Below are 22,183 nucleotides of genomic sequence, written 5' to 3'. Positions count from 1 at the left end.
TGTCGGTAGGCACATTAGGCACCGGAAGCGCGTTCTCCGCGTTAACGTCACGAAGGATTCGATGCTCCCCGGATTCGCACTCTACAAGCGCACACACTTTTGCAAGCCACGGTGTGGAGACATTTGCTGTGCTGTAGTGCGGCGGAGGGGAGGGCCAAAACGGCTGTGACCTGCATAGCACAGACACCTCGTGCCTGCGTCGAGCGTCCAGAATCATGCTACGGACTCACCGCTCCGTGTCAATCAGTGTTCTAGACAGTTAGAAAGGAGGTGGTGTGTTTTGATCTGATGCTATTCATGACCATCTCACCCAAGCAAGGCAGGTCCCTGGAGTACGAGTGTTTGGAGATCCCCCATGACAGCGCCGAACCCCGGGTTACTCGTATGCGAGATACACCGCTAATGCGCATCGAACCGGGGTATGCTTAGCGTCAACGCGAACACCAAGCCGTCACCCTGCACCTTGACTCGATACGGCCTGCTTCCGCACTCTAGCGGCTGAGCTGCCGATAAAGGCACCGAGGCCGCTCTCCGTCATGACACACAGCACTCAATACGGGCCTCCACTTCGACGCCGACACTAGGGTTCTGGTGTGGGCGTCTAAGGAAATCAACGGTACCTTGTCCGCAAGGTGGTGGTACTCGTTTGACGATTGTCTGGTCCATGTGGAGCTGACGGCACTTACTGCTATCGATTGCTCTTCTGAGAGCACCTGCTCAATTGTTATTGATGATATTATACATTTTTACATATGGCGGCCGTGACATTCGTTTTCCGTAGATCCTAGGCTGTGAAGCTAGCCTTCCTGTATTCCGACTCCTTCTGTTTTGCGCCGCGCTGGTTTTGGTTGCAAGACCCCGGACCGGACCAAGCCGGTCGATGATGAGCCGTAAATGATAGCTCTCGAAGCTACTACAAAATGTACTGTGAAATGAAGACACAACCAAATTTAAACCCTTGTGATGATCGTGGCACGGTCGTTCCGCGGTTCCGCTGTGATATTGCGGGAGTTCATACTTCGCCGCCTTGATTTCGGCGCAAGCGGCAGTAAGCTCAGGTGCTCTGTCCGCTCAAGAAAAAGTCCAGCTCGCTTGGACCGCCCCTGCTGACTTCGTTCTCGGCAAGTTGTTCCAGCAAGCTGAGGAAAGGGTCCTTGCTGTCAGGGTCTGTGTGCACCGATGTGCCCGATGTGCTCCCTGCGCCGGGGGTCGGGTGCTGCTCGTACGGCGTTGGCATGCTCAGCATAGGGTCGAAATGAATTGCATGGTTGTTATCCTGGTTTTGGTGGAGGTTCGCTGCACGCGACACCGGTGATGGCGCCAGACTCGCAAACTGCGGCAATGGAGAAAACGAGAAGTTCGGCGAGAATGGAAGAGCAAGTCCGCCACCGTTAGCATTCGGTGGATTCAGGGAGTTATTTGGCAATGGTGGGGTGTAAGGTCGTGCACCGGAGTCATTAGGATGTGTCCTAGAGTCTCCCGGGCTTGGGTTCGAGTTTGACTCCGAGGTACTAGCATCCGACGGTCGGTGAGTATGGACAGTGGGAGGATGAGTGGCTGATGTGGGTGTTGGGGGAATGGCTTGTGGTTGGGCCTGGGGTTTCGAGGATGAAGTCGTGGCTCTCCTTCTCTTGTTCGGGTGTGCGTTGGAGTATTGTGGTTGTTGCGAGGGTGCGGAATGCTTTTGGTAGCCCTGAGCGTTCCCGATGACGCCGCTGGTCATGTACATGTTGTTCCGTTGTTCGATGTTAAAAGTGGCAAGGCTACTAGTTTATTAGCGTTATGAACATATAGGGAATGGTCTGGCTCTCTACCCTTCTTGAATGGATTCGACCGCAATGTCCATAAACGTAATGTGCGCTCCGTCGAAGACCTGGCCCGGATATCTGTCGAAGAAGTCCTCAAGTTGGAAGACCGGAGCATAGCGCATGGGATTGCTCGCCAACGACTGGACTAGCTCTGTGTGACATCCGTAGATGGTTTGCAGCGTGTCGCGCTGGTGCTGGGCCCCAGCCCAAACAAAACGAAGCTCGGATAGCTGCTGCATCTCTCGAGACAGAAACTCTGCACTGACAGAGAAAACCTCTCCTTCTCTTCCTGGGTAATGTGCTCCATGTACATGAATGGTGCCAGCCGTGCATATACAATAGCCGACAAAAGCTGGCCAATCTATAATGGAGGAGGCCCTTCCTATCTCGGCGAGTTCGGCAATTGCGTTAGCATGAAGAAAGCATAAGTTGGTCGCTTCTATTTGCCAGGGTTGGTGCTGCGAGGTCCCGGACAGCTCAGCCAGGTCCACAGGGAGGAAAGGCCGGTAGATGAGGCAATGTATAAGATGGTAGATCAACTTGCTGAGAACAAGTATGGTGCTGTCGGGTTGGCCAAAGAGAGCTTCGATAGAGGTGAAAGTGTCCTGCGTCTCCGATGCCCATATGTCGAGCTCTTGGCGAATTTTGGATAGGTTGGATAATGAGTGCCAAGGGAAATGTGAATCGCCTTTAACACCACCCGCTGCAAGGTAGCGGTTTGTTATACCCAGGATGCGAGCTATGCCAATGAGCATACCCATGCTTCCTTGTCCACCTTTTCCAGTGCCGCCCATGAACTGCAAATTGCATCCGTTTGGAAAGTAGTCTCCGTCTATTAGCATTGCGCCAGAGTGCAGCTGCCAGCTCGGTAATCGTAGCACAATCGATTCATCCGCAATTAACGAGGGTCGCTTAGAGCCGGTTGCAGCGAAGCGGTCCATGAGGTAACATGACCAGAAGAGCCGGCGTCGTCCTTCGCGTTCGGCGGGTGTGACCTTGATGCCGGTCGGTAGTTCGCGATGCAGATCGAGCGCAAAGGCCATGCTGATGGCAGAATCTTGAGAGCGGAGTCAGTCTTGCGCAAAGTGTAGACAGTAGTGACTTCGTACTTAGCAGCATGAAGGTCTTCTTGCCTTTGCCCAGCTGGAAGCTTGCTTGCGAGAGGAGCATGAGCGTCTGCAAGGTTTCGATAGAGGGCTCATCTATCTCGAGTTCCAGCCGAGCGCGACGGGCATACTCTTGCCCGATGCGCACTGCAGAGCTGTATCCTCCGAAGTGGGGTGCATATCTGGGGTACATATATTAATTGTGATCAAGAATACTCAGGGATGGGCGAATCGTACCTGGCACTCACGGCGTAAATAGCATAGGCTAAGTGGCCGGGAAGCTGATTGGCCTGCAGTCGCTGTCTCGTGGTCGACTCGTCCAGGATGTAGTAGGGCTTTCCATGGATTCTGGCGAAATATGTGTCTAGAAGTAGGTCGGGAGCCAGGGTCGGGGACTGTATACTAGATGCTGTTAGCAATGTGCAGGGGCGAGAATGGCAGGCTGCTAGTAGGTACCTTGGCTCGATGGGCGACATCAACTGGTTTGCATGGTTGGTGCCACTCGCGCGACGGGGCGAGGACGCGTGCGGCGATTGTGAGGATGCGAGATCTTTTCGTTTGACGTCGGCTGAGGTGGTGTTGTCCTGGGAGGTGGGGTCGGTCTCGGTTGGGTCATCGCTCTTGCCTTCGGAAACCAAGCGCTTTTCCAGGCCGTCGACACGTTTCAAGAGGGCCTCGAGAACGTCGGTCTTGGGGCCTCTCTTCTTGGGAACAGCGTCTGGACGTGGCTGTCAGTCCATGTTTGGATGCACTCGCGTAGTGTTTCGGGTGGAGCATACCGTATATACACGGGCAGTTGAACACTTGACAGGCTTCACAGGTCGGCCGTGTACGATTGCACTTGATCTTGAATTTGGGTCAGCACGTGGGGACGACGAAAAAAGCAGACAAGCACCACCTTTCGCTTTCGACAGCTTTTGCAGTTCATGGCCTCGCGGGGCTCGTTGGAGACGCGGCGGGCGGGTAGTCGGTCGATGCCAATCTGGGGCCTTGCCATTGCGGCCAGTGACTGGGAAACTTCGGTGGACATGGCGACGCTACAGGGCAGTGGACCAGAAGCATTCTCTGGCTGCAAGTGATGTTGATGATGGCGAACTGGACGGTAGGAAGAAGAAAGCACGCCCCAGCACGGCGTGAGATGTAGGTTCAAATTAAGGCCTATGGCAGTGGAGACAGGCAGGGGGTGCGCGGACGGCGAGGCTTGCTCTGGCGGGAGTGCGCGCCCACTCGGATGCGACTCAGCGTGTGCAGTGACTAGGAAGAGGTAGTGATGGAACCGCTGGGGAGCTTTGGACGCGTGACGACGATCTCGGGGTATCTAGCCATGCGCGGTAGAGCAGCCCATGCAGACGAGCGAGGCTTGGAACCGTTGGGCCGAGTCGAGTAGCAAAAACACGGCCATCATGAGGCCACTGGGGTAAGAGGCTAGCCGCACGTCAGGAAATCGCCCATCGCATGCCGTCCCAGACGGCGCACCGTGCCTCGGTTCTCAGCCATGCAGCTACTGGCAATTTGGCACGTAGATTGCGCCCGTCGCACGCACCCAGCTCGTCTCGGCGTAGCTGCAGCCTGTAGCGCCGGACTGCACCAATGTGTTCTAGAAAATCCGGGGTATCGCCCGCCGCCCAATCACGTGCCCCGCCCTAGTGCTAGCTGCTGCCCCGTCCCCGGTTACAGCTTCCACGAGGGCCCCGTCCACCACCCGCCATCCCTGGTGCCACGGCTGCCTCGCTCCTGTCACGCCGCATGTGAAGACGTATCAATCATCAAATGTACATTGCGAATTGCTAATTGCTGATTTAAAAATGCCCCCTTCCGGACGCCAGACGCACAAAGTCATAACACACGTTCTGCCCCACGAGCTTCCGGATCGTTTCAACCGTCGTCCACGCTGAGACGTCCGCAATCCCATACGCTGTCCATCCCGCCGACGTCGCGATTGCCAACGGGTCGGCCTTTCGGGGTCCACTGGCCAAGTCGACGAACACCTTGCCTGCAGCCTTCGTTCCTGTGCACCCATGTCCGTTGGGGCTTCCATTCCTTCCGCCAACCCTGTAGTGCTTCAGCAGGGGCACCACCAGTAGCGACTTCTCAGCAGGCAGAGCCGAGATGATAACGAATGGCTGCTGCAGGCGCTTCACGTCCTCTACCGATCGTACCGGTGACACGTCAGTAGATAAGGGCCCGTGGGACTTGAACCCTATGGTATATATAGGCCCGATCCCTAGATTTTTCAGTGCAAATATCGACGCCGACGCATCAGCCTCGTTACTGGCGAGCAGCAATGCTGCCTGTCCACTGTACGCCGACGGGACAAAATCGCGAGTCAGTGTCGCACGTATACCCTTCCACCGCGTGTTGTCTCCTATGAAGGAGGCGTTACCGGTCCCGGGAGGCACTAACACTGTATCAACTTGTCCGATGGCCCGAGCAGCATTCGAAAGGGAAGGCAGGTACGGCGCCGAGGCTGCCAACGGCGGGTTGATGTAGGCACCGCCAAAGTTGTTGCGTCGGAGGATGTGCTCAATCGAAGCCTTCGGAGCTCTTTCTGCAAAACCGAACGAATGTGGCAGACTAAGCTCGTTGAAACACTTCTCAAAGAACATGGCTTGCGACGTTGATCGAAAACTGCCGATGCCGTAGATGTCCTGCTTAGGCATCTGGCCCATTGTGTGGAGCGCTGCGTTAATTTCGGCTGCGCTTAGTTGGCCAGGCGCCGCAATCATGGGTAACAGTGGATGAGTAATCGGGGTGAATATTTTGTTCAGCGTCCTTGATAGCTGGCCCATGGGGCCCATATTGAGGCCAGAGAAGGGAGGATGAGGATACTTGGCTTGAATAGTTGACCGGAAATATTCCAGCTCGTAGTTCTCCTGCATCGAATTGACCAGTGCGTACATCTTGACAATGTCCCCATACACCGCTCCCATCTCGAACAGGCGCTGTGTTTCAGGCGAGGTCCACTTGAAGCTGCCCGAAAAGTCGTGGAACGCCGAGATGATCTTGGTGCACGCCTTGTTCTCGGCCAGCTTCCTCCTAATCTCCTCTGGCAGCCACAATTCCACATCAATGTATTCGCAACCCCATTGTATCGCGCGCGCAAGGTATCGGTAGAACAGGGAGGGGTCGTCCATGGGGAACCGGCCATTTTCCTTGGTGCACCTCGTAGTGAAGATGATTGGCAGCTCCGTGCGTTGACGCAGCACCATGACCTGCTCGCCGACATACTTCAAGCTGGGTATCTTGCTGACCGTTCCATCTGGTAGGGGCTCCTCCAGCAGGTCGACTCGGATCTCGATGGCGTCCGCGCCGACCGACAGAATGTCAAGATTGGGAAGTGCAGCGTGCACATCGGGGAACGTCGTCGATATCAGCGTCGTGCGCGCCTTCTTGGTGAGGTCGCGGTGGGGCCCGATCTGGCCCAGGACAAAAGAGAGGTATCGCGACACGTCGCGACGGAAAAAGGGCGCGCGCGTGTAGAGGTATTCGTAGTCGCAGCGGTCGGTGATGCTCTCGTCCAGTTCATGACCGCCGTCCACTCGATGTGTGTTGACCAACAGCCTAGAGCGGTCCCAAGCGTCCAGTTGCGTTTTGGCCAGCCCGCTGCTTAGCCCGTAAACCGTCTCCCGTGGTCCTGCCAGCGCTTCGTCCATGGATGTCGCCGACTCCCATTTCTGGCCCAGGACATCCGCAAAGATGCCTACAATGTCCTCCTCGCCTTCATTATGCAGGATCAGCAGCGCCGGCCGGGCGCCGTTCGGGATCTCCTGCACGTCTATGACCGCGCCTTCCTTGAGACGGGAGGTGGTCACGCTCCCGGTTTGCACCATGGTGGCCATGGGTGAGTAGAGTTGTGCGCTGTTCTGCTTAGTAGTGTTAACCGTACGTGTTGAAGCCGTTGATGCGATGCTGGATCTCGGCGAGAATGCGACGGGCGGTATACAACTGGCGGACTCCGGCAACCGTCGCTACCATTTCCGAAACGTCGAAAAGTATGAGGCGGTGGTGGGGGCTGTGTCTGGAGAAATACAGACGTCTCAGACTGAGCGCTGTAGATTCATCCGTGGGGTGGTGGGATGCAGGACCAGGTCTGGATTTAATCGCGATGTGTGTGAGGTTTGAAGATAGTGAGATAGTACCATGTCAAGAGCAGGTGGAAGCACCAAGCTTCCGTAAAACCCGCGCGTCTGTTGGCTCTAAAGCCGTCCTATGGCTGGACGGTGAATATGCCGTTAGGAAGGCCACTAGGCGTTGCTTGCTCGGGGCAGTAGGATAGTGAACGGACCAGCGCGGGCACCGTGGTGCGCTCGCCGATAGCTGGAGCTCGAATTTATCCGTAGACTCGCCATACCGTCGCAAAAGCCGCCAATTTCGCACCAATCATCTGATTTGCCATCAGTCAAGGTATTCGTGCGCCAAGTATATCACCTCCATCGCCTTCGTCTATTGCTGACGCGAATCTGTGGGGATTGGTGGAGAATGGGGGGTAGCGTCTGTCGTAGTGACATCCAAGGCCTGAGGCGACAACCGAATACCATATCTACGCCTCGAGGCTTGAAATGCCCAGCAACAACACCACAGATACGAGCTTGGTACTCGGATAGGCGTATATCGGTACTCCCTATAGGCGCACCGCTTGTGCGAGGCTGGCTCTGGAACTGCACGAGGCTGCACCCGCAATACAGTGGAGGCGTCGCATCGCAAACTTCAGCCCTACCGGCTTTACCATGAGCGGCATCCCGCGCTCGAAAGTAGTGGAGTAATGGGCCACCGGCGTATCTCGTGTAGAGACCTGTGCCCGCAATCTCTCGGAAAGAGAAGGAAATTTGCACAAGTGGTGTTATTACCCAGACATCGACCAGAAAACTGTGCATCCGCTACAGCTATCGACAACCTCCGTGGACAGCATCGGCATCATGTTTCCTACACGCAGCTCAACATGTCATCAAAGGGCAGTACCGCAATATACCAACATTAGGCTCGGCACCAGTTGAGGCTCCGTTTCATCACTACGACTTTAGCCGGCAACCTGGAGGAGGCGTAGGTGCAGACGGTCTAACGAGACCTCGATCGCCTCGTCAACGTCGGGTTTGGATTTTCCGACACCAAAATGCAGTGCAACCTAGGTCCACCCCACCTGCTGGAGCATTACATCGTCGATATCTGATGACTAGCTCATCATGACACTGGTTTCTCGCGATCGGGACGTCACGAAGGCCGGGAATACGTTCAGGCCAGTATGGAGGCAGCGAGAGGGGTCGCTGCTTTTCGGGTCTTCGCGCAGTTTCGGCGAGATACCTATCAACCGCTGCTGCGAGGTGAAGCAGATTGATTGATTCACTTCGTTATTCTTCAGCCGTCCGGTCTTGTCCAGGTATCAGAACGGATAAATACAACGAAGTTCAAACATGAACGGGACGCCTTAGAACATCAGCCGTACTGCAATTTTCCCGTCAAAGGAACATATCTAATCGTGGCCACCAAATAGACGACCTTCCAGCGTACATCATGAACGACGCAGCTTTTTAAGCTTCAGCAGCCACCGGCAATCGGTCATCCACATGGTACAATCTCTGAATGCGCTGTTTTCGTATCCTGAGTACGAAGCGAATCGAGCATCCTTTTACGTGCCGCTCTCACCAGTACGCACGCTTGCGCCATACGAACAGCTACTGCTGCCACGAGCCGTACCGAATTAGCCAAGGGTATCTCATCTCTGTGAAATAGAACCGAGTAGGCTCATAGACACGTAGTTCGTCAAAAGGTTTGTTGTGCGAACGGGTGTATATGTCAAGGATTTGAAAACTCCTTCTCCGCTGGGTATCCGAGTCCATGTAACTGCTAATCTACCGCACCCAGTTTCTCCAACACACTGGCTGCGTTCGGCCGACAGCCTGGGTCGATCTCCAGCATGTCTTTTATGACATGAACGAGTTCAGTTTCAGTCCGCCCAAGCTCATCTAGAGCAGCCGAAACTGCCTCAGTTCTCGTCACATTCCCATCCTCTACAGTGTAATAGCACCAAGCTACGCTCTCTTCTTCCACCTCGGAACGAAACTCCTTCAGAAATTCCCAGCCTTTCCAATACCACACCAAAATGTCGAGGAAGACACATCCTAGCGACCAAATGTCATGTGGACGAGAGCTTGACCCGTTATTGTACGTCTCCGGTGGCAGCGTTGGTGTGTTGCCTTTGATCTTCGATTTTGCACTACGTCCGGTCGCATCGATACACCCGGCATAGCCTGCGGAGCCGAAGTCCGTGAACTTCAACCTGTGTTTCACGTCAGCGGCAGGATCGTTGAATACTATGATGTTGGTAGGCTTGATATCGTGATGATGGTATGTCATTTGACCGTGAACAACGTCTAGAGCACTCGCAAGGCCCCGGAGCTGTTCCGAAAGCCACTCACGATCCAGATCGTCGACAGCCCGGCGTTCAGGGTACTTCGCCATGAACTCGTCTACACTGCCATCCGCTAGCTCAGCGATGAGGTATATCTTCTTCTCGAATACGAAGCCAGTGTAGAACGTAGTGATGTGCTCGTGGGGACCGGAGAACCGGGCAAGACTCTCGAGAAAATCGCATTCCCGTTCAGCATCTTCCCGAAATTTGCTGACTTTGAGTGCAAGGTATCTAGACCAGTCATCAGGGCCCTGGTCCTCCCGTAAAAAGGGAGCACAGCTGTTGTGGATTCTGGCTTTGTAGACTTTCCCTCCGGAACCTTCGCCAATGTCGGGTTTGACACCTCTGTTAAATTCGATCGGAATGGCATAACCCGTGAGATTGGTCCTGTATTGAGATCTGTGAAGTTCAGGGACAGTAAAGAGATGTTGCGCGTCGCAAATAGTACTGTAGACCAAGTCTGATTGTTCTTCGGTCGTTCCAAGCCAGTCGTCTGGCGAGAAGGGAAGGGCATCATCATTGCAGTTTGTCAAGACGAAAACCATGTCAGGTGGTGAGAGACCGCAGTAGATAGCGAGAGCAAACAAACGCTCACCGCCTGACCGGATCCTATTCTTCAGTCCGTACACCGTGTCGGTGTCAAGCCCGGAGAAGTGGAAAATACCACTGACGCTGCTTGCAGAAGCAACCTCGCGGATGGTTGTCAACGGAAAGAATTCGAATGTCTTGTCGCCGAATTTTGCGGTGGTAGTGTTGGTTACCAGCCGGGTCCTATACGCTGCCATTATATCATTGTAGTTCTTTAGAGGCTTTCCCATAATGAAACAGGAGAGGTGCGATAGAACAAGAAATGAGATATTGGAGAGGAGATGCGTAGCATCCAGTGGGCTTCTTTATGACCTCTATTATTCAACAATCACCAAACACCAAGTCTGCACTCATGGTGAGCTCACATGGATCTGAAGTGATTGTTGTTTGTGGGTGAATGAGAGTCTGATTACGCAAGTGAAGGTGGTATTCCATCGAAGTACTGATTATGTGACCTGTTAGACGCTCGCGATCATAGAAACGGATATTTACAGTACTGGAGAGAAGTTGGCGTGCCTATTACTCACAAGAGTCATGATCGTATGGAGGATATAGTATTCAAGTTGAAGATTTGTGAACCTGCCATTGCCGTAAACCAGAGCTGCACGGACAAAGGAAACATCTCAGAATGAACGGGTTGAGACTCACCATAAAAGTGCTTGATCTTTGAGCGACTTCCAGAAATGCATCTCCAAGAGTTCTCGACCTACTAAGTGTCTAAGAGGCTGCCCAGAGCAGTGACTACATCACTTGCTCTGTTAGTATTCACCACGTCCACTTGTAGCATTTGGCCAATGATATCGACCACGGTCTTCCACTCAGCGCCTCTATCGCCAATCTCTTTCATCTTCTGCTGCACGGTACGTGCAAGCCTCATCCCACCTGGACCAGTATCATTCCAACGGTATCGGTGCTGCTCCACGAAGTCACTCATCTTGACCTCACCCTCGTGGAACCATACGAGTACTTCCAGAAAGGCCAACCCTAGGCACTCGATGTCACGAGATACTGCGATGTTCCAGCCACGGATGACCTCCGACGGTTTGTGTTCATTGTAGGTTCCAATAATCGGCTTGTCGCTTGCTTGTTCGCTTGATGCTTCACTGGTTTCTTCATTCCGTTCTCTATCAGTCATTCTTGCATAACTCCAGCCGCAGAACTTCAGGATACTGTCTTGCAGGTTCAGATCGTTCTTGGCGAAGACCAGGATATTGTCGAGTCCAATGTTGCGGTAGAGCCCGTTATTACCTTTCGTAGTAGGCCCGTGTATCTTTGAGAGAGCGTCTGCAAGGCCCATGAACTGACGAACAACCCAGACATAGTCAAGACCTGCTTGAGCGCCGTCAGTATACTTCGTCATGAACTTTAAAAGGTTTTCTGAGCCGCGCTCGCTGACGACGTAATGTGTTGTCCTGAACTCAAAGCCAGTGTAGGAAGTCACAATATGTGGATGTGAGATGTTGTCATTGGCAAGCGCTTGGAGGAATTTGCGGTCCGTACCGCATTCGGTTGCATGCGAATATGCTTGCTTGATGACGAGATCTTGGCCTGGGGGTAAAGGGAAATTAGTTCCGGGAAACATGATCTGCATCTCGTAGACGTTCGACCGTAAGCTATCGTACAGGCGACTTTTGACGGAGATAGGGACAGTGTGGGCTTCATCGATTTGCTGATGAAATCGTCCCTGTGTTGGCATCTGGGATAGACCTTCCAGTCGGAATTGGGCGCGGAGGAAGCTTGCGAGGTAAGGTGAATTTGCAAATCCTGAGGTGACCCTCTTCTGTGCTACGGGAAGTTCAGAGTCCGTAACAAGATCTTCTTCAAGCAACACCCGGAGATACTTTATTGATGGTATGCTGAGGAATATATGCGAGCTTTGCTCCGCCGAAGTCATATTGTATGATGTTTCCACTGTCGCGGAGCCAATGGGAAGACCATGATGTTGCAGAGGAGTCCTGCCGGGGACAAAGACGCATGGGATGAAAAACCATGTGAGGATGAGGGTGGTAGAGGCCTACGAATCAGGTTCGGGTGAGCTTGGCAGTAATCCTATCGAACGCTGGGAGGCCACACTCACTGTTGATATCCTTGGACAAGTTTATCAAGTGACCGTGTTCCTCAAATGTGCATATCAGTTGACAATCGCACGTGAGTAAAAGACGTGATCTGCCGGTCACACGCTGCTAACACACATGAGCGTTATGAGGGTAGCAAACCGAGTATAGATCAAGTAGATCAAGTTCAATGCTAGCATCCTCGATTGCCAATGTTTACCATGGGAACGAGGTTTCCAAATGATGGCTCGTTGCTTGTGTATTGTTTCGCACATACCCACGAAGAAGGTCGGATATTGTCTTCCTAGATATGAGACGCATCACGAGGTCTTGTAGCCTGTCGAAGGCACGCCCTCCTCTGGAACGAACAGTGTGATGCAGACCATCTGATGGAAGTTGACGCGACGGAATTCATTGTGGCGATAGTAGTGTCTACATTCGCTGAGGTCTAAAGGCGTTAGTTAACATGCACCGTGAGTCTAGCCTTGGGATTATTGGCCATCGCGAAGCCCCAGTGTGTAGACAGTCTTTAGTGAGCCGACATTTCGTCAATAGTACCTAGCGTTGATCATCTGCCATGTGCTTTGTATTTTCACATCGTGGCTACTATTCGGTCGATATATGGAGGAGCCAAAGTGAACAAGGACGAATGGGAGGTTGGTGATTCAGCGGCCTTGGCGTTGTGACCTCATCCAAAACTTCGGGTGCGGCGAACAGCGGAGGTGATCGCTTCACCCGAACTTCTCCCCTACACCACTCCAACCACCCATGATGTTTGCAAGACGCGCAATTCCCTCGGTAAGCTCCTGAAACGTACGTCTAAGTATAAATTCAATCTGACGGTCACCAGGCCTTCCGAGCCGCCACCCGCGCCAGCACAGCTCGACCCATCCCCTCGGCACGATTCCTCACACCGTTCCAAGCACGATTACTCTCCGATGAAGTCCGGTCTGCCATCGACAAGGCTGTCGCATCATCGCCTGTTGTTCTGTTCATGAAGGGTACACCAGAGACACCACAATGCGGCTTCTCGAGAGCCAGCATACAGATTTTGGGCATGCAAGGTGTAGATCCGGAGAAGTTCACAGCCTTCAACGTGCTGGAAGACCAGGATCTGAGGCAAGGTACGTTTTCACGGTTCCCACACCGGTTTGGCCACATGGCCGTAGGACTCGAGCCTGCAGCGCATTTCGGGTGGCTGCAGGATGGGCAACGGGGCATTACATGCTGACAAATTCGAAAAGGTATCAAAGAATACTCCGAGTGGCCAACCATACCGCAACTGTACGTTGACAAGGAGTTTGTCGGTGGCTGTGACATCCTGATGTCGATGCATCAAGATGGATCGCTTGCAAAGATGCTGGAAGAGAAGGGTGTAGTTGTGCCAGCCGAGGGACAGGCACCCTAAGAGGTAGATAATACAACGGCGAATAGAAGAGGCGCATGGAATTTATGCCACACATTATCGCTTTGGTTGCGAATGTCTAGCCAGCTTCTGTCACCCGTGTAACAACTATATGTATACATACGAAGAGCAAGACACGCATGAACTTCATGGCTGGGATGCCTGATATACTTCAAATCACACACTATTTGAAGGGGAAATAACCAATTCCTGCCCTTCTATGATGTGGCTAATATGAGTGCTCTTTCCGTTGTCACCACGCGCCTTCCTCAACGGAGCCGGAACAACCCACAAGCTTTGCGTCTGCACCAAAGCTCGACTTCACCTCTTTCAGTACTCGCAACGCGTCCTCGACACCCCCAAACACAGGTAGCTTGAATGGAGGTCGAGCGCGACGTACCTGAACTGCGGGCGCGCGGCAACATGGGCCCACCGGCGAAGAAGACGGTATCCGCTGCTGCCGTTTTCAGGAACCAGGGTGCTTTCAGGGAACAAGGCAACCTCACACGTCAGACGAATATCAGCAACTCCAGGTTCACCAGGGACGATGCTGACGCTACCACATTGCTGAGCGCCGGGTCTCACTCAAGCGTAGAGAAGAGAGTAGTGAGAAAGAGTTCTTCGAACATGCATCCTCTAGGCGTAGAATTCAAAGGTACAGCTAAGCTCTCTCATGTGCTGAGCACAGACCGCTAATATCATACTGCACAGATGCCAGCGATAAGTACCGTCGCCATCTCTACAAGACAGCTTCTTCCAGGATCAACAAGACCCTGGAAAAGCTTCTTCATACCCTCTACGAAAGTACCCTGCAGACCGTTACTCGCAACAGTAACCAAAAGGACCTCATTAGCTCGCCCCTCAAGATTTCTGCCCCAGCAAAGTACGAGCGCCTAGCCACTCAGCTCTACCAACCCATCTCTCAGTTCACCCTATCACTTAGGCGCACTGACAGTGAGGGAAAGAGTGTACGTCTTGATCAGACACTTGAGACTCGCATGATCCACTACGATGAGTTGATCACTAAAGAGACGGCCAAACTAGCGAAGTTGCAGAAGGAGTGGGAGGTTGTTCTCGGCGAGATCTGGAAGCTAGGAGCGGCATGTCTAGGCAAGGAGGCTATGGAAGATATGCTATTTACCAAGCAGCCATCGGACGGATCGGTCTTACCTGTTTCATCTTCGCCATCGAAAGTCACTGAAGCCGAATCCACGCTCTTCGTTTCCGAGCACGAGAGTTCTCCAGCACAGGACAAGTCTCGTACCAACCGGAAGCGCGTTACCTTCCTCGAAGAAGAAATATCAACAAACGTCCGTGACAAAAACGCCGTCATTCCAACGACCATGTTTCCAAAGTTCATATACCAGCCCTCGAGGTATCGCAAGGACACCCTGCCTCTTCCAACAAGGCTCCCTGATGATGACATCGAAAACCTAGACAAGAAGGTGAAAGAACTGGGCAGGCAAGAATTGAGTGACATGCGTGAAATTGAAAAGGAACATCAGGCGTACTGGAAGAAGAAGACGGCACAACTTGCTGTTGCGCTGAAGAGTGACTGAGTGTGCAGGCCGATGCGTGTTCGAGGGAGAAAAAACTCACTCCAATGGCCTGAGCGCAAGCAACTATGATGGCTTGGAAGCTACAGACTATCTACGCAATATGGGCATGCCAGCTGCCACATGAGTCGCGGTATATGGGGTAGCTTCAGTTGAAGTGAATTTTCTCTCATCTACGTCCATCGTCACAACGCAACTCAGCCAAATTCCCAAAACACGACGGAGAGGGACGATGTTCACAACGTCTTGTTCGTATACTGTATTTCCAAAGTCTACAAAGCATGTAACAATAAATGTATAACCTCCAAAAGTGATCTAGCGCATGCTGCCTTTAACTAAAGCAACGGTCTAATAGTCTAGATGGATATCTCTGATTCAAAGTAACCCCCAATGCTTCTCTCCCAATCTCGCACAGACTTAGTCGAACGAGCTCTTGAAGACGTAGCGCTGGTCCTCAGGCTGCTGGAACGGTACACCGAGCTCAAACAGAGTCATGACGCTCTCGGAAAAGTCCTTGAAGAAAGCGTCGTTGTCCTTGGCGTACAGGTCGGTGTACTTCCTGAAGCTCTTGTCCTTAACAAGCTCCATATCGGTGGGCAGCATCATCAAGCTCTTGGTCTTGACATCCTCGAACTGCTTGGGGCCGTTCCACTTCTTCCATGCCCACTTCTCCTCGACAAGGAGCTTGTAGTAGTCGTTGGTTAAGGTGGTGGGAGAGAAGGTCCAGGGGCCGTCGAAGCCAGAGCGGTCAGTGTGGCAGCGACCTAGGGCGTGTGCACCGGAAAGGGCGACCATGGCGCGGTCGTCGAAACCCATGCGGCCGAAGATGGCGCGGATGTGGCTGGAGTCCTTGCTGGCGTCGGGCAGACGGCCGTCGGGTGTGCAGAAGGAGACATCACGGTCGGTGCGGCCAGCGCGGTATGGGATCTTGGGGCCCTGCATCTCTTGGATGGCGCAGACACCGGCGAGGATCCACAGATCGGAGTAGGTGATCCATGGGAAGGCCTCCTTGACGGGCTCGAGGAAGTCGCGGGCGGCCTTGAGACCAGCGTTGGCGCCGTGGTCACCTTCGGGGGCGAAGCGCATGGTAGCGCCGTTGGAACCACCAGTTCCTGTCATCTTGTCGAAGCTGTTTTCTGTCAGTCCATGTGTCTGGTAGACAAGAGAGTAGAATACTCACGTTCCCGAGGCGTGCCATGCAAGGCGAAGAAGAACGGGACCGTAGCTGCCATCATCGTAGTCGTCGTGCTCTTCAAGCCTCTTGGCGATGTGGTTGTAGACCTTCTGGTAGTCCTCAAACCTGGGTGTGAAGATCTTCCTGCTGTTGGTCTGGCCGAACAACTCTGGCTTGTATGTGTAGAGGCCGTATACACCAGCACCGACAAGGAGAGCGCCAGCGCCCCAGGCTAGGCCCGTTGGGTTGCCCTCATGCTTGTCTGGTCCATCCTCCTGAGAAGCGTATCCGCGTCGTTGGTTGCGGAAGGCGTTCTGTGTGGGCGCGACGAAGCGGGCAGAGGAGCGGGTCGAGGTGGTGCGGAACGAGGGAGCGGCGGTGCGCAGGGCGCGAGAGAAGTTTCGCGAGGCAGATGCCATTGTGCAGACGGTGGATGGGAGATCGAGTCGGTCGAGCAGAACAATTTGTGCAACAGCTGGATGTCTGTTGATAGGCTACTTGTGGAGCAGTTTGCCTCTTAGAAGGTCAATTGAGAGTAGCACAAAGGCAGGAAGGTCAAAGAAAGTGAAAACACAAACGCGAATAGGGCGTAGGCACGGGAAAGCTTTTAAAGATAATGTTTCGTTGCCTCGGACTCAGATGGCGACAATCTTTCTGGAAACAACGGCATCGACCCACTTTGATAGCCTCTGCACCAATCAGACGCATTACGGGGCATAATCGTCTGGACCCTTGGGATTACGATATCTGATGCCGCCGCGACACTTTTCCGATCGTGAAGCCATTTCCGCCGATTGGGTTATATAATCCACGCTTCTAGCAGATGACGGTTTCGAGTTTGAGACTATCAGGCAGGGAGACCCGTGGTTTTGTAGCTGCGCGGGCTGGGCTTTGTCCTCGTGCATAAGCCGACTTCCACGCTCTGTGATTCGCTGTGGTGGCGTCGATCGACGCAGGCCAGCGAGCGAGATGAGGGGTACCTGATGAGGCTCTGCGGCATCTTTGTCTGATATCCTTAGCAGTGGATATTGCCACGCTCGACACGTGGTGTTACAGACGATGTCTGGTGTCTCGTCGCTGCTTGCTATCCTGGGTAGGACATGGTGGCCAACCAGAGCTTTCGTGTACTAAGCCACCGGAAATGACTCGTGCCATGCCCACATGCCGTTGCTCTCCGATGAGCGGCGTGAACGACAAAAGTGGGTGCATCGCTCGAAGAGGCAGTTTTATCGATCCAGCTGTGGTACCTCACTGTCCTCGGCGCAGGTATTTGTCAAGCAAAATTTCGATTCAATTATATCCAGGGCGTACGATACGTATCGGTAATGAAAAAGAAGCCAATACAGTTAACGCCTGCTATCCTTTGTCCTTCAATGCAGTTCCCAGTCTTGATAAACGCCTTGCAAAGAAATGCTCACTTGGGTTTGTGTGCGTGAAGAAGCCAGAAGCCATACCAAATTTCCAACTCCAGTGCCATGACATTAATGCAATCATTACCCGAAACATTAGCTTTCTCGCGTATTACTCGTCCCAGCGTGAACTCTTAAGAAAATATGATCAGTACATGCCATTGTGCGGAGGCATACCCATGATCATGCCGAGATACGGCTGCGTGTGCGGGTAACCATCCAGGCTGCCGGTAGGCGTAGAGATGCCGGACGTCGATGCCGTTGCCGGCCGCGATTCTTCCATGTTTCTCTTGGCCGCATTTTCGGCGGCTTCCTTTACGATCTTGGGCTTGAGAAGATCCCAGGAGGTGCTGTTGGGGTCTTTGGGGATGGTAATGGCACGCTTGTATGCCGGACACGCTTCTAGCTCTTTGATACTGATGGGTGGATCGAGTTGGGACGCCTTTTCCTTGAAGAAGTTCTTGCGCCGTAACTTCTTTGCAGTGTAGTCAGAAGTTCTAGCCGTGCGTTGCATCTCTTCCCACTGCTCCATCTTCTTTGCAAACATCTGGCGCTCTTCTACCTTCTTGGCCTTGTCAGCAAGCCATTCAGTCCACCATGTAGCCGTCTCTTCTGTGTTGGGGTCCCTCTCTCTGGACTCCTTGTGGAACTCGGCAACGAGCTTCTGCACGTCTGACCGCAAGTAGATGGTCTTCAGCGCATGCGTACTCGCTGGTCCCACGCCGACAAAGTTACCCCATGAATCGAAGATGCCACTGGGCAAGGCAGCGCGGATATAGGATACGTCTTCGCCGTTTGGACCTCTCAGCTGGGCAACAGCATCGTATTCCCTGATGACTTGGGTGTTGAGACAGTCTTTGCACATGCGGCGCAGGAAGGCCCAGAAGGTCTTGCGAGTGTTTGGGGCGCCGCAGTCCATACAGCCATGCCCATGGCGCAAGTGGGCGAACTGGAACTCGGTGAGACCTGGAGGTGGGTCCGGCATGTCGGTTCCGTAATAGTAAACCCTGCTATGCTTCCAGAGCATGGGGTTATCCCGCAAAAACCGGTAGCATGAGGCAATCTTGCTACGCATCTCGAGCAGCTGCGCAGGGTCCGAGTAGGACAGTATGATGAACCAGCAGTCCAGATCGACGCCTTTGGACAGGATCTTGCCCCTTCGTAACCTCGTCGGCTTGCGCTGCTGCCACTGCTGGTTAAGCAGTGGACGGGCCGGTGCCGCAGTGAGTGGAGTCGCATCGTTTCCGAAAGAGGCGGCCGGGTTGCCCGCCTGCTCAGAGTCCTTCCTGGACTCATCGCCCCGCTTGCGCTTCAAACTGCCTTCGACCATGGCCAGCGGCACATTGTGGGATCGCACCTCGTGCGCCAGCCCCGCGCGCTTCCCGCCTGGCCGCCGGCAGTTGATTACGGTGGCATAGGCCTGGTCTGGCGTCTGCAAGAAGGGAGTCTGCTTGTTGACGGTAAAGGCGACATATTTGGCATTCACCATCTCGGGTCAGCAGGCCAGCCGCTCGGGGTATCGTCGACGGGTAACGGGTCGCTCGCAGTCACACTTCCACGTCGTGGGTCGGGCCTGGCATGCGGTGCTGGGAAGATGGCGAGATTGAGAGTGCAGGGTCGAGAGGCTGAAGGAGAGGAGGCACAGGGAAAGGAGTGTGGACGACGCTGAGACTTCCGCGCGCCCAGGCTTGAGTTGATGTCGGCTGCCGAACCAGCTTGCCCGACCAAACCAAAACTACAAGGTTGGCCCTTCGGATATAAAACCTGGCCTTTGCTCAGCGACCGCCGACACGCCCTTCACCACCATGTCGACAGTCCCCAGTTGACATCAGCCCAGACAGTACCTGGCCGAAACAACGTCTGCAGGTGGAGTTCTGCAACTGTTCCGACAATGCCATGCGGAAAGATGCGCGCTTGCTATTCCGCATCAATACGTGCCGACGCATCTTTTCCCTTTAGGCCCGGCGCCACACTGCTGATCACATGGTTACATCACACGCGAGGCGCACGCTTACGGTCCTTTTCCAGCAGGTTTGAGCCGGCCAATGTCGCCTGTCTTTTTGCTTGTTCCAAAGCCGAGCGGTCGACGATTAGTTGCACGCCGTGTTTGCGCCATGTCCTTGGGTACCCGTGACTTCGCGCTGGCGACCGGCAGCGCAGCTTCCTAATGAGGACCTCCATCGCTTACGCATGCATGGGCAAACAGCCAAAGCCAGAGATGCGGGGTTGGCGAGCGTCGACGATGCGAGAGTGGTCAGATTTGTGCTAGGGTACCAGCGACCTCGGCCTTCGCTGTGACTCCATTTCACTGTCCGCTTTCCAGGATATATTACGTTCGCTCCCGCCTCTGCAAGTGCCATGCAAGTGTGAATTTGGCATCGGACCTACTCCCGAACACTAGGATAGAGTCAAGCCCACCGACCGTCGTCATGTTCGGAAGGAAAGAGAGTAAGTCGCCGCATTCTGCTAAGCTGGCCCCGATGACTCCCGCGGAATGCTTGACGTATCTTGTCAGCTGCAAGCTCATCGTCAGCTTCATGTCGCATAGATCATAATCGCATCCCCCTACGCTCTTCGTCATATATACAGAGTCGTTGAAATATACTGATCATTCGCAGAAGACGTGCCGTCTCCGGACGTGGACAAGACAGATCCAATTCCTCACTATGACAATACCTACGACGACGACCCGGCGCTTGTCCCATGTCCGCCCAACACCACGGAGTCCAAACTCGTGACCAAGATCGATCTCCATGTCATTCCCTTCCTCTGCATCATGTATCTCCTGGCCTTCCTGGATCGTGTCAACATTGCAAACGCAAACGTCTTTGGCCTCAGCGAGGAACTTGATCTGGCACGAGATAATCGTTACAACACTGCTCTGGTCATCTTCTTCGTCCCCTACATCCTCTTCGAGATCCCGTCCAATGTCCTCCTCAAAAAGATGAAACCTCGCGTCTGGCTCAGTATCTGCATGTTTGGTTTCGGTCTCGTTACTATGCTGCAAGGTTTTGTGCAAAATTACTCTGGCCTGCTTGCGACTCGATTCTTCCTCGGTGTGTTCGAGACAGGCATGTTTCCGGGTGCCTTCTACTTGATTGGTATGTGGTACCGTAGACACGAGGCGCAGAAGCGGTATTCGTTCTTCTTCAGTTCAACGACTCTGGCCGGGGCCTTTGGTGGACTGCTAGCTTCTGCCATTGGCAAGATGGACGGCATGCGCGGATATCAGGGTTGGAGGTATGTTTCGAGCGTGCATTTGTGTTGAAAATCATTGACTCTGGCAGATGGATCTTCATTCTGGAAGGACTCTTGACCGTTCTGGTTTCGTTCGCTTTCTTCTTCCTGCTCCCAAACTTCCCGGAAGAAGTGAAGTGGCTCTCGGAACCCGAACGCGCGTTTGTCAAAGCCAGACTTCAAATCGACCAAGGACGTTCCGCACGTGAACGACCTATCAAGGCCAAGGACGTTGTAAATGTGTTCAAGGACCCCAAGATCCTCATTGGCGGACTCATGTACTTCGGCTTGATCGTACCTGCCTATGGATACGCCTACTTCTCTCCCACCATCATCCAGAGCTATGGCTACTCCAAGATCCAGACACAGCTACACAGTGTTCCTCCATGGGCCGCCGCTTTTGGTTTCTCGATGCTTGTCGCATGGTTCTCGGACAGGCTCAAACACCGATTCCTTTTCACCATCTTCCCCATCGCTGTGTGCATCGCTGGATTCGCTATTCTGATTACCGTACACGACAACCATGACCTGCAGTATGGAGCGCTCTTCCTTGTCGCCATGGGAGCCTACACCGCCATGCCGGTCATTGTATGTTGGTTCAATATGAACTTGGGTGGCCACCACCGTCGAGCTGTAGGAAGTGCATGGCAAGTCGGCTTTGGTAAGTTAACGACCTCTCATAAATATCTGAGGTATCGAATGCTAATCCAACACAACAGGTAACATTGGTGGTATTATCGCCGTCTACTCTTTCCTGAAGACAGACGCGCCCAAGTATACGCGGGGATACTCAATCAGTATCGGCTTCGTGTGCCTCAGTGCACTAAGTTGCTGCGCGTACTTTGTCATGTGCAGTCTCTCGAACCGAAAGAGGAATAAGAGCGTCAGGGATGTGGGGTTGACGGAGTATGAAAAGACCGAAATGGGCGATTTGAATCCAGAGTACCGCTATCTCTTGTAGACGGTGTGTGTAAACGTAATGGATAAAGAGTACGAAACAGAGGCGGTAAAGCGTTAATCTCACATATATAGATTACGCAAAAGAAGGCACGCAGTCTTGAGTCTGCTGACATAATTCTCTTTTTTAATTCCGCCATTGATCATCGTGACACTAGATCTGACAGGCTACCTGTGTTGCTCGGCGGAGCGACCTCAAGATACCACCCATTGCACGTCCCATTGCGCGTGGAGTAAATGTGTTTCCACGTTGTACTTTTTGTCGCTGTTGCCGATGACTTCCATCAGCCCTTCAGTCTGTTCATGTATCACCACCAAGCCTACAACCCATCAGTTGAGCACGTGGGTTCTGCTAGAGGCCTCCATAGAAGGCGTACATCTTCTCGATAAGACGAGGATGTGCGAGAGCGTGTGCTGCGTCTTTCTGGTTGATGGACACAGATCGGAAAGTCCACCTGAAATCACACTGCCCGTTTATGGGCA

At 53.4% G+C, this 22,183-nt stretch overlaps 9 protein-coding genes across 9 annotated transcripts; 3 read left to right on the top strand and 6 right to left on the bottom strand.

Moving 5' to 3' along the window:
• Positions 1 to 1,054: 1,054 nt before the first annotated feature.
• J4E87_010242 (uncharacterized protein) lies at positions 1,055 to 3,944 on the bottom strand (the record flags this gene model as incomplete). The annotated part of the gene is made up of 7 exons (XM_049381816.1): positions 1,055 to 1,763; positions 1,815 to 2,865; positions 2,918 to 3,096; positions 3,152 to 3,316; positions 3,371 to 3,632; positions 3,694 to 3,760; positions 3,813 to 3,944. 7 exons carry the CDS (start codon positions 3,942 to 3,944, stop codon positions 1,055 to 1,057), a joined length of 2,565 nt encoding a protein of 854 aa, XP_049228523.1.
• A 769-nt stretch (positions 3,945 to 4,713) lies between these two features.
• On the bottom strand, positions 4,714 to 6,744 carry J4E87_010241 (uncharacterized protein; the record flags this gene model as incomplete). Its single annotated transcript, XM_049381815.1, has 1 exon — positions 4,714 to 6,744. The coding sequence occupies one exon, from the start codon at positions 6,742 to 6,744 to the stop codon at positions 4,714 to 4,716; it is 2,031 nt and encodes a 676-aa protein (XP_049228522.1).
• Positions 6,745 to 8,755: 2,011 nt separating this feature from the next.
• Positions 8,756 to 10,138, bottom strand: J4E87_010240 (uncharacterized protein; the record flags this gene model as incomplete). Its single annotated transcript, XM_049381814.1, has 1 exon — positions 8,756 to 10,138. The coding sequence occupies one exon, from the start codon at positions 10,136 to 10,138 to the stop codon at positions 8,756 to 8,758; it is 1,383 nt and encodes a 460-aa protein (XP_049228521.1).
• Positions 10,139 to 10,617: 479 nt separating this feature from the next.
• Positions 10,618 to 11,802, bottom strand: J4E87_010239 (uncharacterized protein; the record flags this gene model as incomplete). Its single annotated transcript, XM_049381813.1, has 1 exon — positions 10,618 to 11,802. The coding sequence occupies one exon, from the start codon at positions 11,800 to 11,802 to the stop codon at positions 10,618 to 10,620; it is 1,185 nt and encodes a 394-aa protein (XP_049228520.1).
• A 931-nt stretch (positions 11,803 to 12,733) lies between these two features.
• GRX5 (monothiol glutaredoxin grx5) lies at positions 12,734 to 13,370 on the top strand (the record flags this gene model as incomplete). Its single annotated transcript, XM_049381812.1, has 3 exons — positions 12,734 to 12,760; positions 12,813 to 13,086; positions 13,207 to 13,370. 3 exons carry the CDS (start codon positions 12,734 to 12,736, stop codon positions 13,368 to 13,370), a joined length of 465 nt encoding a protein of 154 aa, XP_049228519.1.
• Positions 13,371 to 13,745: 375 nt separating this feature from the next.
• On the top strand, positions 13,746 to 14,926 carry J4E87_010237 (uncharacterized protein; the record flags this gene model as incomplete). The annotated part of the gene is made up of 2 exons (XM_049381811.1): positions 13,746 to 13,875; positions 14,079 to 14,926. 2 exons carry the CDS (start codon positions 13,746 to 13,748, stop codon positions 14,924 to 14,926), a joined length of 978 nt encoding a protein of 325 aa, XP_049228518.1.
• A 414-nt stretch (positions 14,927 to 15,340) lies between these two features.
• Positions 15,341 to 16,516, bottom strand: CCP1 (heme peroxidase; the record flags this gene model as incomplete). The annotated part of the gene is made up of 2 exons (XM_049381810.1): positions 15,341 to 16,052; positions 16,104 to 16,516. 2 exons carry the CDS (start codon positions 16,514 to 16,516, stop codon positions 15,341 to 15,343), a joined length of 1,125 nt encoding a protein of 374 aa, XP_049228517.1.
• A 1,138-nt stretch (positions 16,517 to 17,654) lies between these two features.
• Positions 17,655 to 18,995, bottom strand: J4E87_010235 (uncharacterized protein; the record flags this gene model as incomplete). Its single annotated transcript, XM_049381809.1, has 1 exon — positions 17,655 to 18,995. One exon carries the CDS (start codon positions 18,993 to 18,995, stop codon positions 17,655 to 17,657), a length of 1,341 nt encoding a protein of 446 aa, XP_049228516.1.
• Positions 18,996 to 19,935: 940 nt separating this feature from the next.
• J4E87_010234 (uncharacterized protein) lies at positions 19,936 to 21,704 on the top strand (the record flags this gene model as incomplete). Its single annotated transcript, XM_049381808.1, has 4 exons — positions 19,936 to 19,954; positions 20,125 to 20,746; positions 20,794 to 21,404; positions 21,463 to 21,704. The coding sequence occupies 4 exons, from the start codon at positions 19,936 to 19,938 to the stop codon at positions 21,702 to 21,704; spliced, it is 1,494 nt and encodes a 497-aa protein (XP_049228515.1).
• Between the last annotated feature and the right edge of the window lie 479 nt (positions 21,705 to 22,183).

This window comes from Alternaria ethzedia, assembly GCF_023757985.1.
Source record: "Alternaria ethzedia strain BMP 0044 chromosome Unknown scaffold_44, whole genome shotgun sequence".
Classification (NCBI taxonomy): Eukaryota; Fungi; Ascomycota; class Dothideomycetes; order Pleosporales; family Pleosporaceae; genus Alternaria; species Alternaria ethzedia.
This window is presented reverse-complemented; position numbering and strand designations above follow the sequence as displayed.